General features: G+C 36.2%; 1 protein-coding gene across 1 annotated transcript in view; it reads right to left on the bottom strand.

Annotated features, from left to right (window-relative positions):
* The window catches only part of spon1a (spondin 1a), a 212,455-nt gene that overhangs the window by 33,624 nt on the left and 161,849 nt on the right, over positions 1–16,982 (bottom strand). The window contains exon 7 of the mRNA XM_051871019.1: positions 14,910–14,974. Within this exon, the coding sequence (XP_051726979.1) occupies positions 14,910–14,974 (65 nt within the window). The remainder of the gene's footprint in view (positions 1–14,909; positions 14,975–16,982) is intronic.

Genomic DNA, 16,982 nt, shown 5'->3' with positions numbered 1-16,982 from the left:
AAAAAAAAATCCCCAAATGATGATCATTCAAAGACATTAAATTATTGATGCAGACAATTTGAAATAGCTGTTTTCTGTTTTAATATATTTTAAAATGTAATTTATTCCTGTGCAAAGCTGAATTTTCAGCAGCTATTAATCAAGTCGCCGGTGTCGCATGATTCTTCATGAATCATTCTACTATGCTCATTTTGTGGAAAAGAAACATTTCTGATAAATATTTCAGTTGAAAATGGCTGTGCTCCTTAATATTTTGGTGGAAACCATGATACTTTTTCAGGACTTTTTCATAAATAGAAAGCTCAAAAGTACAGCATGTATTTTAAATATACACACACACCGAGTGTCTAACTCTGATGACTGAATGTCTAACTCTGCATTGCATAATGGAACGCGCTGATGACGTGTCAGGTCTGCACAAGCAGGGTGCACGGAGGTATGGAAATACATATGTTGACAGGCAGATAGGACATAAGACATAACTGACTATTTGTTTCACAAAGAAACTCGCTGATACGGGCATTTTGACATAATTCTGTGTGAATTTGTCTGTTCAAGCACAATAAGATGTGAAAGAGAACTCGATTCAGTAGGCTATTCACACTCTGTCTGAGAGGCAGCTTTCTGGGTATACGCTTTGGATGTTTGCGCACAAAAAAACTTCTCGAAAACGTCATGTGATTACTGTGCCGCTTGTAATAATGTTGGGAACCACTTATTATGCATAAAATCAGTTCATGTTTTTACTTACGTATACGATTTAGTTTTAATCCAAATGACGGGTGTGTACTTAGTGAGCGCAACAGAAGTGCGCGCACTCTCTCTCTCTTTATCATCTGTTAATGTTAGTAATATGTTCCTTGTTTTACTTTGCTATTGACATATCCGATCGAACTGCAAACTTTCCAGTGATGTCTGTAAAAAAGGGATGCTCTTGATAAGCTTGTGTTTTGCTTATCAACTATGCTATGTGTGAATATTTGATTTGTTTAATGTTCTGTTAATTAGATACAGTACATTTACTTCATAGATATCCTTCTCTGATATCTCCATTATGCTCTCTGTTTGGTCTCTTGTCAGTGTTTCTTTGTCTGGACACAAACACTGTACACATGCTGCATGGTTGTCACGGATCTGTGTAACAGACTGATGACAAGACAGAAGAATAAAGTCCCAACACGAATTTAATAATAATCCACAGGCAAACAGACAATAGTAACACACATTAAACATAAATGCGACCGGACACCAAACAGAGGACAAGGAGCAACTTAAGTACAAACCAGTCGAATGAAATAATAATGAACACCTGTGCCGATTAAATGAATTACTATGACAACTAAAGAGCTGCTGGAAAAATAGAACAAAGGACATTAACTAATGAAAACAAACTAAAAGTCTGTGAAAATAGAAACTAACTGAACATAATTGTGATAGTGCTAATGGTATCAGAGCATTTTAATGTGTAGCCTACGAGTATGATTACACAAGCACAGTATCGGGCTGATACCAATACTGGTACTGGTATCTGTGCATCCCTAATAAACATGCATAAAAACAAAACTGTGTGCCATGAATTACACAGCCTAACTAATGTGGCAATGCTTAATGTGCACATATGCCTTTGAAATAAAAAACGGTGATCTTAAAATAGCACCGCATGTCTGTCATATATAATTTTAATTGACAGTCGCATTTAATTGAAAGTCGCATGCACACGCATATGCTTTATGACAGTGCTGCAAAAGCCAGCAATAATTTGTGTCATTATTACTTAACAAGAAAGCAAAGTCTGTTTTAAAGTCATATCTTTATTCACCCCTTTAAGGAAAATGAAATCATCCAACTTCACCCTTTAAAAAAAACACACAGACAAACACAAACACAAAACAAATCATGCAGCTAATTAGAGACTTGCATTGACAACCCATTATTTTACTGTCTGCTTGTCAGTGCACTGCTAATCAACCCAACTCAAGCTTTTCAAGGTTTCTGGAAAGTTCCAACAGCAGAATATGCATTAGCTGCTATTCTAAATGTACCGCTACTGAACAGGAGTGCAGAGAAGATGAGAAGGCAACAAGAGTAGAAAGAGAAATAAAGAAAGAACATGTTTCCTATTTAGGGTTTTTAGACATAAATTGCCGTTATAAAGTCAAATGACTGTACAGCGTGAGGGACATTTATAGCTCTGGTCTCAAGCACTTCTTGCCTCATACTGAGCGTTTCATGACACTCTTAGTCAATTCAAAAGCAATTTCCTGTCTGCTTTCAAGTCCTAATGCATCTAAATATACTCGATCAGGTGAACACAGCATTATAAATTTAAAAATTGTCTGTGCTTGGGGGATTCTGGGAGCATTGATCAATTAAGATAACTTAAAATGTTAAACAAGGAGCAAGTAAAGCACTCTAAGCACATAACCTTTTTTTTTTTTTCTTTTTTTTTTTTTTTTTCCAATCATCATCAAACATAGGTGTTGTTGCTATCTGGAGTGAAAGAGGCAGTACTCCAATCATGGACAGCAGCCATATCACCCTGTAGCCCAAGACTGGTTGCCCACTGAAGCTAAGCAGGGTTGAGCCTGGTCAGTACATGGATAGGAGACCTCCTGGGAAAACTAGGTTGCTGCTGGAAAAGGTGTTAGTGAGGCCAGCAGGGGGTGCTCACCCTGTGGTCTGTGTGGGTCCTAATGCCCCATAGTGATGAGGATACTATTGTCAAAAAGCATTGTCCTTCAGATGAGTCAGGACCAAGGTCCTGACTCTCTGTGGTCATTAAAAATCCCAGGATGTCCTTCGAAAAAAGTAGGGGTGTAACCGTGGCATCCTAGCCAAATTTGCCCATTGGCCTCTGTCCATTACATGGCCTCCTGATCTTCCTCATATATACTGATTGGCTTCATCACTCCATTTCCTCTCCACCAATAAGCTGGTGCAATTTGGCTGTCGTAGCATCATCCAGGTGGATGTCGCACATTGGTGGTGGTTGAGGAGATCCCCCCTTTCATATGTAAAGCACTTGAGTGCAGAGAAAAGTGCTATATAAATGTAACAAATAATTATTATTACTCAACGTTATAAAGAGCTATAGTAAAAAAAAAAATAAATAAATAAAAAAATAGGGGGGAAAAAACTCAAAATTCAAAATTAAGAGCTCCAACCCATGCTCAGTGTGCAAAAAATGCATTTCTAAACTTTAAAGGGGACTCAACCCTTTTTTTGGTTGTGATATAGTGTCTCAGTCTACATTACATTCCCACTGGTGTGTTAGGAAGCCAAACAATTAGAATATAATAATAATAATAATAATTACATATAATGACATATAATAATGACAGTAATAGCCATATATTGTAAAACAAATGCACTGTAAAATAAATGAATATTTCATGAGCATAATATTAATGCTACAGTAGGGAAAATACAATAGTTTTGTCTCAGTTTCTACACTTGGAAGAGATAAACCCTTGAGCTTTTATTTAGATGGCAAACTAACGTTTCTGTGAAAGGTCTACAAATGCTTCTCATTACAAATCCAGTGAAATGCTGTAATTTTAACACAAAAATGCTATGCAAATGTGAAAATAATGCACAACTAATGCCCGCTACGTCCTCACAGCACATTCAGAGATGGATGGAGTTCGCTCACTGCATTCATTCACTGTGAACCAAGAAAACACCAGATCAGCTGATGGCGTGAGCAAAGTGAGCATGTATCAAACTGCCAAAGTCATGTGATTTCAGTAAACGAGGCTTTGTTACGTCAGAAGTGTTTCGAAACCTTTTGAAATTTCAATGGTTCATGTGACTTTGGCAGTTTGGTACACGCTCCAAACCACTGATTCGAAACAAAAGATTCGTAAAGCTTCATAAAGCAATGTTTTTGAAATAGCCCATCACTAGATATTATTGAATAAAGTTGTTATTTTGTTTTTTTGGTGCAAAAAAAGTATTCTCGTCACTACATAACATTTAGGTTGAACCAATGTAGTCACATGAACTGTTTTAAATGTCTTTAGTACCTTTCTGGGCATTTGAAAGTGTTAATTGTCTTGCTGTCAATGGAGGCCTCACTGAGCCATCGGATTTTATCAAAAATATCTTAATTTGGGTTCTGAAGATGAAAGAAGGTCTTACGGGTGTTTGACGACATGAGGGTAAGTAATTAATGACAGAATTTTCATTTTTGGGTGAACTAACCCTTTAATATAGAAAGGTCTAAACAGCAATCATCGTTGACATCTTGGGAATCACCTGTTGTCAAAACCAAGAAACCTCGAACTGCGGAGAATCTGCATGGCTTTTGAGAGGAGGCGACAAATCCAAGATCTGAAGGGATTGAAGACTGACACAGAGATGATTTTTTGTTGTTGTTGTTGTTGTTGTTGTTTTTTGTGCTGAACAGGTAATAGATTTCAGTGGCTCAAAGGTAGCTAGGTAACTTGCAATGTGGAATGTGATCTGACTTACCAATCGTTAGATCTAAACATCAGTAAAAAAAAAAAAAAAAAAAAAAACTCAGCAAAAACTAAGATGATGATAGAGAGGTTGCTCTGGGTTTGATTGTCAGTGAAATCAAATATCACTTTTTCCATCACAAATCATTATTGATAATGAAACTGCCTTGACACATCTTAATGAATCATATTTGAATGTAATAATGCAAATCAGATTTGAGAGCTAGAGCAGAGGGGGATATCACATGAAGCTATGGCCTTAGACTTGATTTTTTTTTTTTTTTCTTGAATTTCCTTTTTATGATACCTTTATAGTCCTTTTTGTTGTGTTTGGAGCTTGACAGAATCTGTCCACATTAACTTCAAAATGTGAATATTCTGTATTTACTCTTATGTTGAATGGAAGAGAGGTATGGGTTTGGAACAACATGGGGGTAAATAAATGGCTTCTAATGCATACATTTATAATAAATTAGACATAAAAACTATTATCTTTTTTTTTTTTTTTCTTTTTTTTTTTAGCTTAGGTATAAATGTGTATATTTCCACTGACTCTCTGGGGAACTAACTAAATATTATAAACATATTAAACATATTATTATAAACATATTAAGTTCACTCTTACTACCTACTCAGAAATAAAAATAGAAGAAATCTCTCACCATCTCACTTTTTCTTCATCTGCTCTCTCTCACCTTTTCCAGTAGAGAGAGAGGAGAGAGGAGTTATACAACCCAGTTCAAATTAATTAACACTCTTCTATTGTGTGATATACTCACTATACTCAGTATGTTAATATCTAACATATAAAAACACTGTAAAAAATAATTATGAAAAAATGTGTAAACTGGTTCAATAAATGACTTCCAAATAATTACCCCCACCTCTATGGGAGGAAAACGCTTAGCCTACTATGTACAGACAAGCACCTAGAAGATGAACGCGACATGCAAACTTTCACGTTCTGGGCATTTCCTTTAAGTCAGTATAGCCTACACCTTATTGATCATGCATACAGGCAAACAGATGAGCCCAGAATGCATTAATGCATTAAGACAGTGATATTGAAGGACAAACAAGAACATGAACTCAAAACGTGCAAAGTTTCACATTGTTTCCTCGGGGGACATTCTAAAACGCTTAATATGAAAAAACGCATTAAGAATATCGTGGTAAAAGACCAAACTCTATACACGCCTTATTAATAAAGCATAGGTTAGGTTAAAAAAATAAATAAATAAAAAAACAGACAAGCCCAGAATATGAATGCAGTTTATAATTACACGTCTACAGGCGTTTTCCAGTCAGTGATATTAAAAGAACAAATTCTGTACACAATTATGCCCTGAACGTGAAACTTTGCGCGTCGCGTTCATCTTCTACACTGTATAATGATTTTATGGTGAAGTAAATACTACAGAAAAAACAAATGTAATTTTTACATGAAAAAGTTAGTTTAAGCAAGAATTAAAAAAAAGTAAGTAAATTCTATAGTTCGTATTCGTAAATATCAACATTATAAAATTAAGTAAAACTACTCAGCTTTTCTGATACTGGTGTTCCCATGCACTGGGCCTTGAATAATTAATGAGGTTGATTTTTCGCTGTTTTCTAGCTGTATTTACACTGTTTTATCATTGCTTTTGTGGTTATGTTTAGTAACTTGGCATTTTGTGACATTTGGAGTTCATTTTCAACTCAAAATGGCACATTCACACTCAAAAACGATCCATCGAATGTTACCATCATTGTGTATTGTGTACCAAGTATTGAGGTCTCTGTGTTCAGGTGCCACATTACTTCTAATATGTAAATGTGCTGTCTACACAATATCTATTGTAATATTTACAATAAATGTATTATTGTATTATTATTTACTTAAATGTTTCTAAGTAAAGCATACACTTTAAAAGAATGGTTTAATTCAGTGTTATATTGTATGAGTAAAATGTATTGCAAAAGAAACTTCAACTAAATAGAAATTACTCAACCTTTTACTGGCCAAGGTAAAATTACTTATTTTCTTTGTTAATTTTACTTAACTTAGTTAAGTAGAGTTACTTAATTCCATATTTGAAATTTACTTAAAAAATATGTGTGCAAAAACTTTTTTTTTTTTTTTTTTACTTATTGTTTTTTTTTTTTTACAGTGTAGGCTCTTGTCTGTACATATAACATTTTCCTCCCATAGAGCCTATTATAAAAGAAAAAGCTTAACGTGGCTTAATGCAGTAAGACGTTGATATTAAAACTCAGTATAGCCTAGGCTTACATCTTTTTGAACATGCAACGTGCTATATTGCATGTTAGCGTTTCTATGGGAGAAAAATGCCTAACCTCTCGTGTTGTGTTTATAACCTGATTTAAGCTGCTTGTACAAAGTATGCGTTATTACCTTTGTTAGCCTACTGTCGTAATGCATTACATTAAGCATTTTCTTTATAACCAGGAAACATTCGATGTAAAAACTGCGCGTTTTGAGTTCATATATTTCTGCTTGTCTGTACAAGGTAAGCTATGTTTTATTAATAAGGTGTCTACTGAATTTGGTGGTTCAATATCACTTTCTTAAGCTCTGATATGTGCAAGTGAACTGACTTTGTTTTCAGTAGAACACAAATGATGATTTTAAACTCCAACCGTTGCGGTCTGTCAGTCATATAATGCATTGAAACGGTAACACCATCTATGAGAATAAAAAAAAAAAAAAACATGCACAAACAAATCCAAATTAAACCCTGCGGCTCATGACAACACACTGATGTCCTAAGACACGAAACGATCGGTTTGTGCGAGAAACCGAACAGTATTTATATAATTTTTTACCTCTAATACACATGCTCTGACAACGAAAGTGATGTCTCGCACTCATTGAAGTATAGGCGCGAGACATCACTTCCGTTATCAGAGCTCATTCAGACCTCACCAACCGGATGCGCAAGGCAGTTGGACATAGTGGTGTATTAGAGGTAAAAAATTATATAAATACTGTTCGGTTTCTCGCACAAACCGATCTTTTCGTGTCTTAGGACATCAATGTGTCGTCACGAGCCACAGGGTTTAATTTAGATTTGTTTGTGCGTGTTTTTTTATTCTCATAGATGGTGTTACCATTTCAATGCATTACATGACTGACAGACTGCAACGGTTGGAGTTAAAAATCATTATTTGTGTCCTACTGAAGAAATAAAGTCACCTACATCTTGGATGCCCTGGGGGTAAGCAGATAAACATCAAATTTTCATTTTTGGGTGAACTATCCCTTTAAGGGCAATGTGAGGGGGCTTTCACACTGGGCTCGTTTGCCCGGGCGCCATTGTTCGAGGTTCCCCCCGCAGCCTTGGTCTGGTTTCACACTCAAATTGATTCTTTCGAACCCTGGTGCATTTGCGTTCATCTTACATCATCACAGAAGTGCACGGTGCATGATAGAAACAGAACGTGGTCAGTAAATTGTGTTTTTTTTTATTAATTTGGCGCTATTATGTGCAGCAGAGTAAACGACACTTGGGTTTCCTGTATGTGCATCGCATGTAGACGGTTTTCCGCTGCTTGCAAACAAACTATTTTGAGGAGACAATTAATTACCATTCATTTGCCGCTCTGATTGTACTCGTAAAGTGCGAATACACTGCGGGCTCACTCCTGCTCGAATCCGAGGTAAATCATCAACACTATCATCTCTTACATGTGTTTTATTGAAGTAAATATATTATAATCGACTAAAACACATGCGCAGGTTACTTTACTTCCTGAACAAGTGCGCACCCGAGTCCGTGTTGCTTTCATATTCACGCGAACCGCGGCACAGTACGAGTGCAACCGAACTCAGACCACCTCCTTCAGGTAGTCTCAGGTTCGGTACCCCAGTACGCATCCAGGTTTGCATGACAGTTTTCACATTAGCGATTTTTCATGCGAACCGTGCCCCGCTTCGAACTAAACTGCCAGTGTGAAAGCCCCCTTAGACAGCTGTGCGTGGGTCATGCAAGGCTAAACCGGTGAAATTAAAGTCTCAAAATCCAAATGAATCAAATAGGGATCGACTCAGAAACGAGTCAATGAATGCACGCGTGTCACCGGATCTACAAATGCACATCTTACACAAATTCTGACCTACATTAATACCAAATCAAATTGTATTCACAACTTTCTTTATTTGTACAAAATGCTGCACATTCATGTAAATCAGGATTTTGTACACACAAGTTGTAAAGTATTAGTTTAAATGTAGTAATGCACATTTGGTAGTTGAGCACACATTAATATTTAGCACCATGCTTATTCATTGGTAGTTGTTTGTGTGTGGGTTGTGAAATGCTTGAAAATGAAAAGAAACTCTCAAAATCCAAATGAATCAAATGAGATCATCTCAGAAAAGGCGTCAATAAATGCACACGTCACCTGATCCACAAATGCACATCTTCTTTGTTGCATGTGCAAATTATGATACACTAATACATAAGGAAACATTTTTATTCACAAAAATGTCTCTATTTTTACAAATTGCTGCACATTCATTTAATTCTGAATTTTGCACATAAAAGTTAAAGGCATTTGTTTGTGGATAGTAAAACATATCTGCAACATTTATCAAGTTCATGGATAACTGTGCGTGTATTTATTAATCATTTTGATACTAAAATCATCCCATAAGAAACTGTATACGCATGCGCAAAATGCGCCTTAGTATGGAGAATTCAAATGCGGATGCGCAGGCGAACCAACGGTCGTCAGGAGAACGAGAGCCATGCAGAATCAGCCGGTGCTGCTGAAGACCGAAACAAACATCATTCCCAAGAGAAGACAGATATTCATTGTCACAAGTTTCAAGACATTATGGTGAGTATGGTGTGTTAGCTTTGCTTTAGGACCCGGTATAAAGTAATAGTCATGCTTATAGAAAAGTGTATAAAAAGTATTTACAGAACATGTCAATAACTGTCAGAAGTTCTGAAAGCTGGGTATACTTACAAACTACGAAATAAACAATAAAGCAAAATCTATATCAACTGACAGTTTCATCCTCATTATATAGTTAGCCTACCTACCCTCTGTTCTGTCACTAAACAGATGTGATGCAGGGGAACTTTGTCATTAATGCTATTTTTCCTTCTTTTTATTTGCAGGTTTTTAACCCATGCAGTGCCATTTTTGAAAATTTTCGGTAACACTTTCTATGAAGACCATGCTTATAATGATTTATAGCCATATTTATACTTATTTATAAGTAAGTATTACTATTCTATAAATATATTTATAAAGACTCATTAAGATCTATATTGCATTATAAGAACAGTTATAGATACATTTACATTATTTTTATAATTACTTATAAGCCATGCATTTGCTTTTTCAATGTGCATGCTCATAAGCCATTATACACTGATTTATAAATGATCAAATACAAAATAGTTCCAGAGACACTTGTTTGCTGTATCAACTAGTTATTATGTCTTTAATGGCTAAAGTTTGCATTAGAGGTAATGAATGGTAATTTTGATTTGTTAAAATCTATATCTCCTCAGCCATTTGCATGGTATTGCTTATAGCAGTTTGGAAAAAGATACTTTTTTTTCAACTGTTTGTATTAATGATTTCTTTTGTTTTTATTACAGGAATTGTTGTTCATTAGTTACATTTACAAGTAAGCAACTTAAAATGTAAAATGAGTACATATTCGTGATCTCTTAACATTTGATTTGTGTTTTCACTTTACTTAAAGCCAACAATGATACATTTATAGAGATGAGTAACTATTATTACTCGCAATAAGTATTTATAAGAACACAACACAGCTATTAATAACAATATATTCACTAATTTGACAGAAATAAATCTGAATAAAAAGTCATTGTAACTATAATATCACATTATAGCAATGCAAGCTGCATCTTTATAAATATATTCATGGAACCGTATGACGGACTAATTAATACTTATAAATCAGTGTATAATGAATTATGAACATGCATTGAAAGGAAAATGCATGACTTATAAGTAATTATAAAAATAACATAAATGTAACTATAACTGTTCTTATAATGCAGTATAGATCTTAATAAGTCCTTATAAATATGTTTATAAAATAGTAATACTTGCTTATAAATAAGAATTAATGGAGATATAATTCATTATAAGCATGGTCTTCAAAGAAAGTGTTACCAAATTTTCTTCACCCCATCCATACATCCTGTTACGCAGAAGACTTGAATATATTCTGTTTTCCCTTGTTTAAAATATAGTATTTTCACCAAATTTTCTTTTTCTTTTGGGACAATGATAATGTCACGAACGCCGGTGAAGAGGCCACCGGAAGTGTCCCTCACCTGAGTATTAGCATTCAGTTTGGACTACAATTCCCAAGAACCATTCCTGGACTAATTACTGCATACCTGTCCCTCATAATTTAGACAGTTTAAACCCTGTGTGTATGTTGACTCACTGCAAAGTCTTGTTAGCCCTATATTTCTGAGTGTTATTTTCCCTGTGTTGTTCTTCCTGTGTTTGACTCTGCTTTGGATTACCTTGTACGACTCTTTGATGCTTGCCTACCACTCATGTTTGCCTGGACTACCTCTATTCCTTTCATTTAGTATTGAATTATGAAATGTAAATATTTAAATACTGCAATTATCTATAAAGTGGAAAGTGTGAGTTTGATTTTTATCATGCTATAAAGGCTAAGCACTTTGAACCTCATATTTTTGCAATTATTACTGAACATGCACATTGGAGAATCATTGTGGCTGGGGCGAATACCCATAATCTCTTTGCACTTGAATAATTCAATTTTGTGTGCTTTGTCAAAACATGTAGAATTATGAGGATGTGTACATTAAGTGTCCTTTAAAATTAAAAATCTGTTTAGTATTTCTGATGATGCTTTATTTATTTTTAAGTCACCATTAGCATTATTAGTGTTCCTTTTAGTTAGGTTTCTTCAATTCAAAACATCAACTATTCGTGTTCAATGCGTCATTGTTTTTGTAAAATGCATATAAACATATTAAAGGCACAATATGTAGTTTTTCGCCACTAGAGGTCACCTATTCTGAACAAAGGTGTAGCTTGATGATGCCGAGATTGAGCACAGAATCATGGGAGATGTCGTTTTCACCTCACAGCCAGGGGAAACGAATCCTACGAGACTCAGGCAGAAATCATATTCATGGATAAGATTAACGTTACTGCAGTATGAAGCAGAGCAGGACTGAGTGTTGTGGAAGCTGGACGAGGCCGCTGGAGTGATTGCTAATGAGAGATGAGCACGACACTCGGCTCGAGAGCAGAGGAGCTTTTGTTATGCCACAGTTGCCACTTCCGCTTCTTCCGGTCAAGCATATGTGGGGTAATGCAGCACTGTTTTACCATATTAGATACAGTCAAACTAAAAATTATTCAGACATTTTTGATATTTTTGATATGATTTTACTAGTGGGTGCAGGACACTATAGTTCATTTATGTAAGTGAGGATAGCAAAATAAAGTAAACTGTGACATATTATACCCAAAAATTCTTCAGTGGAAGACCAGTAAAATTGATACAAATTTGGAACCAAAAATTATTCAGACACTTTGACCTGACCATGTTTTGCTTAAGTGTTATCCGACATAATTAAGATTAATTTTTTTCTGACACAGTTTAACTCTGAGATAGATTTTTTTTTTAAACTATAGTGAATAAACTGTATTAATGAATGAAATGTTCAAGGTATCTGAATACATTTTGGTTTGACTGTACATTTGAGTGTGTTGAAAATGATGTTATAACATTACTCTGTGCATGAGACACTTTTTGTACACTGCAGTAAGCTAGATCGATATTAGAATGTCATATTAATATAAACAAGAAAACAAGATTCAAACAATAAGACTAAACATGTTGAGCTATATAACAATGATTAGTTTTCTGTCTATAAATGTATCCAAAAAGTTGTTCCCTTGTTTAATAAAACATATAATATTTTAAAGCGTTGTTGGTGGTTCCATGGATTTTTACAAAATAAAACTGGAAACAGGGTAACGCAGGTATGATGTCACTGATAGGCGAAGCACAGACACGGTCCGTGTCCTGGTTAAAATTGCTTATTTTTCTGGATTTAAATATTCTTGGAAACATGTGGGATAATGTAAGTACATAAGTCAACAAAATATATAACACTGTTATAGTGGTTTTTGGATATTTTATTTTGGATATTGGTATTCCTTTCTCTCACCAGACCCTGTGCACAGCTTTCTCCAATGGAATTTACATGCAAGTGTTTATGTGATTGTCTGTGGCCCTCAGGAGTTTGGCAGCAGGCAGGCCAATGCCTGCAAGAGTGGACATGAGGCATGGCATATTGTGGCTTAATTTGAGCTATTATTGTATGTATTTTTACATGCTTAGAATAATCACCTCACTCTAGACTTGTTTCTTTATGAGGAAAGGAGTAACATTTGTGAGCTTGAGCCAAGAACAAGCAGATGGTTAACCCTTTCTCACATTTTTTTCTGTTATGTACGATTGATTTGGAGCTTGTGCTGCATTCGGTTCATGTGATTGGTTGCTCATGACTGATGTTGCGTCAGCTCAGCCATATGCTGTTTCGGATGACAGCAATTTAGTCATGAATTTTTAGTAGTTGTGGCTTGCTTACACGAAAACTGTTATGTCATGATTAGGAGATGCGGTCTGCCCCCCCACCTCAGAAAGGCTGGGGTGCGTGACTTCATCCACAAAGTCATGGATACAAAAGCTACAAAAGCTGTCACTGGGGCAGTACCCTTCCAAAAAGTACACGTTTGTACCTTTTTTAAACCTTAAGGGTGCATACTAGTACCTAAATGGTATTAGTATCTTTTGAAAGGATACTGCCCCAGTGACAGCTTTTGTACCTTTTTCTAAGAGTGCAACAGCACACACTGGTGCCCACAAAGGCGCACTGACCTATAGTTTTTCAGGCCTTCGGCTCAGTAAAGCTGTCTATGACCTGTTAGTTCAGAAAAGTTTGCCTTTCTCCTTGTTGCCCTCAGATATCTGTTATGTTAGTTCCGGTGTGGCATGCGCCGCAGCAGACCCTTCGTACGCCACATAAGACGCAATGTACTCTGGTTTACTTCATGCTACAAGGCTTTTAGAGTTCAGGAATCGTGCCTTGTGTCATGTCTGCAACATTGTATGAGTGGTGCCTTCATGGTTCATGGTGGCCCCTTTTGCAGAGTTCTTCATGTAGAACGGACTCTCCCTGCTACTCAGTCACTTTAGGGTACTGTGCAGGATGAAGAGATTGGAGACCTATCATGTAGAGATTGGAGACACTGCAGGCTCTCCACAGTACATTTGCAAGTGACCATGTTGCCTTGCATAGGCTGTTATGTCCATCACGACATGCGTCTTGGATGACCACAGACTGTTTGTATTCGCATTATGACTATGTACTTCTACGAGGCTTTTGAAGTTCAGAAGTTGTTCTGGGGATGTCACATTTTACAGACTGCAGAAAAAGGATGGGGGCCTATGCCCATCTTGGATTGCGTCGACTGAATCGCACTCTTCTGAAGTGTATTTCAATCGACAAGTAGAACACGAGCAGAAAGCACCCATGCCGACATCGAGTGTCAGTCTAATACTACCCCTAGAAACACAGTCTGCTGCCTCGGCAGTAGAACACTCTTCCAGTGATCCATCCTCAAGCCCTGACCTTGCAAATGATCGGGAGATTATCGACACTGACACTGACCAAATCCTTGGACTGCACAAAAGTCAGCTGGTCGAAGAGCAAGATCAGCACACAAATGCCCTGGAATCCATTGGAGACAAAGCAAAATACATTTACATATAAATGTGTGAGGAGCTAAGGCTGGGCCAAAAGAAAGAACCTGAATTGGTAAACTATGCCCCCAAAAACAAACCTGAGAAACTTCCTGTGTCTATGAACGATATGAATATGGAGTAAACATCGATCAGATTTATGATCTTTCAGCTAAATCTGCTCCATGACATGCTTCTATGTCAGGCATGTGGTTCAACTTTGCCTCTAGCACACTCCACTCAAGCACTTCCTTATGAAGTGCTGGTGACTTAATTCCTCAGAGGGCAGTGCATCAGCAATACATTTCTGTAGGGAGCACTGTCTTGTTCCTTATTCAAGGAACCAAAGTTACATGCATAACCGAGACGTTTCCAAAACACTTTTGGTCTGCCGTTACTCAAACAATGAGATAGTCCTGTCCACATCACACTATTGGTTGAAGCAGAAGAACTCAAACAAAGAGCAATGTTTTGAAAGTGCAAAAGAGCCACAGCATTTGCACTATGCAAGACAACAAATAAGTGACATACTTATATGTGCATATTAAACTGGAATATTTCACCTTTAACAATTTAGTTAGTATTTTAATGACATTATAAAGAGGAAAGATATACCAGCACACACACGCACTAATTATATGAAAGTTACTCACACATTGAGGGGCTGCCAGGCTGGCCATTGGGCCTTCATCTTTATGACGGTCAAGACCTCGTCACCCTGTGTGATGAAACAGAGAAGTAAATCAATATATAAATATATTACAGCTCTGATTTACCACAGTGTTTAAGTCCCTTTAGCACTGATAAAATTACTGTAACACATAGTCTCAAGCGGTTTTCTTTAACAGCAATTTGTCTCTTTTCCAATAAAAGTATATAAACATCCTTACAACAAGATAGTTACCTGAGATGCATTTTTTTCTAATACCACTGGTGACTAAAAAGTAAGCAAATTTTGAACAAAATGGAAGTTGATGCTTTAAACATGAAGAATTCTTTAAAAACAAGTCTTAATATCTTGAGCAATTTTGCTTTAAGCAAATATATTTTGCTTTTTAACAAGAAAAAAAAGAGACTAAGAATTACAGTACTTTTTGCAGTGTTTCTGTCTTTCCCTCATCCCTTTGTTTGTCTTGACAGGAAGTAATGTATGAAGATTCATATTCTTCCTGCTGATGGAGTGATCGCATCAGAGTCTCATAAAAGCTGTATTAATATTTCATCAATGGCTCACGGCACGCAGGCCAGCAGTGTGTATGGCTCTCTCGCACTTAAACCATATCAGGAGTTCATGGGAAGGGCATCACTGATGACTGTCAAAGGAATGGTTTTTCTTCTGGTGTTAAAAGACGTCATTCTTTATCATGCAAATACACAACACTTTGTTTCACACTTTGAGCTTCACATGCAGTATTGATCCAGCTTTCTTACACACCAGTTTGTATCCACTGAAAAGCAGAACACAGTTCTAGATTTGCATTTCCTGAAGGAGCATCACTAGAAATTTCTTAAAATATGAGGAAAGTGTTTTTTTGTTTGTTTGTTTGTTTGTTTGTTTTCTTTTTTTCTTTTTTTTTAAATCAAGCAGGGGTGCATTTTTCTAAACATTGTTAGCCAACTATAGCCGGAAGTTCCATAGTTAGCAACATAGTTTAACGATTCTGTTTCCCAAAACCATAGTTCCATTCACAAACACCATCAAAAACTTGTGTGACTGGAACTTCAGCTCTCAATCTGTGGTTAGAAGTATAGTTTCTTTTTATCATGACATGTATGCTCTTGGGCATAATAAGCAAGTTAACGTGCAGTACATTCTATCTCCTGTAATGTATAAGCATTTCATTTATTCTGTCATGACACAAGAAGGTGACACCCCGCACACACAGTGTACGTGTGTGAGACCTGTATGCAACTAGAGATTATCATGCATAAATAAAGTTGGAAAGTGTTCTTATATCCACATTTACTGGCATCCTTATAGAAGGCTCTATAAACATGCGTGTGAGAGCGAGTATTACAGGGAGAGACATTACATCTCCTTCATTCCATTTAAACATACAGTATAAACATTTCAATTTATATATCTTAGTGTGTCAACAATCAGCGCCGTTTTTGAAGAGTGTGTGTGCATAAATGCATAAGGGAACCCTGGAGCATAACATAAGAGGGAACCCGTGATGAATCAAACATCAAATAAAGCAAAATTACAGAAAATAGTAAAGTATAGTCCATGAATGAACCACATATATAAAGAAATAAAATGTGTGCCAATTACACACTGCATGTTAACATGAAAAAAAAAAAAAAAAAAAGGCTTTCTATTGTTTGTGAAAATGCACTATAATAACAATAATAATAATAAAAAGACATTAATTACGATCTTGAATCGATTAATTAGCATAAGGTATCCCCACCATCTGTGTGTGTTCTGCATGTGACTTCATTAATGACAGTCTTATATTGTTGAATCAGTATGGTGCAAGTGATGGATGTCCATCATGTTACAACAGTTTCAGGAAACAATTGTCCATAGCAAGCTAATTTCTCTAATGATGCATCATACTACAGTGGTTAAGCAGCGATTTCTCTCGTTGTATGGGAAATGTACCCCAGTTAAGTTGAGTAGAGTAAATTCTATTGGTCACTGTTAGAATTATCAAATAATCTGAACCCTTGTGATCTCCCCCCCCTTCAGGATATACTGTATGACATCTCACTGTAAGTCA

The sequence above is a fragment of the Ctenopharyngodon idella genome, chromosome 18, assembly GCF_019924925.1.
Source record: "Ctenopharyngodon idella isolate HZGC_01 chromosome 18, HZGC01, whole genome shotgun sequence".
NCBI lineage: Eukaryota > Metazoa > Chordata > Actinopteri > Cypriniformes > Xenocyprididae > Ctenopharyngodon > Ctenopharyngodon idella.
Note: the sequence above shows the minus strand (reverse complement) of the source record. Positions and strands in the feature narration are given on the sequence as shown.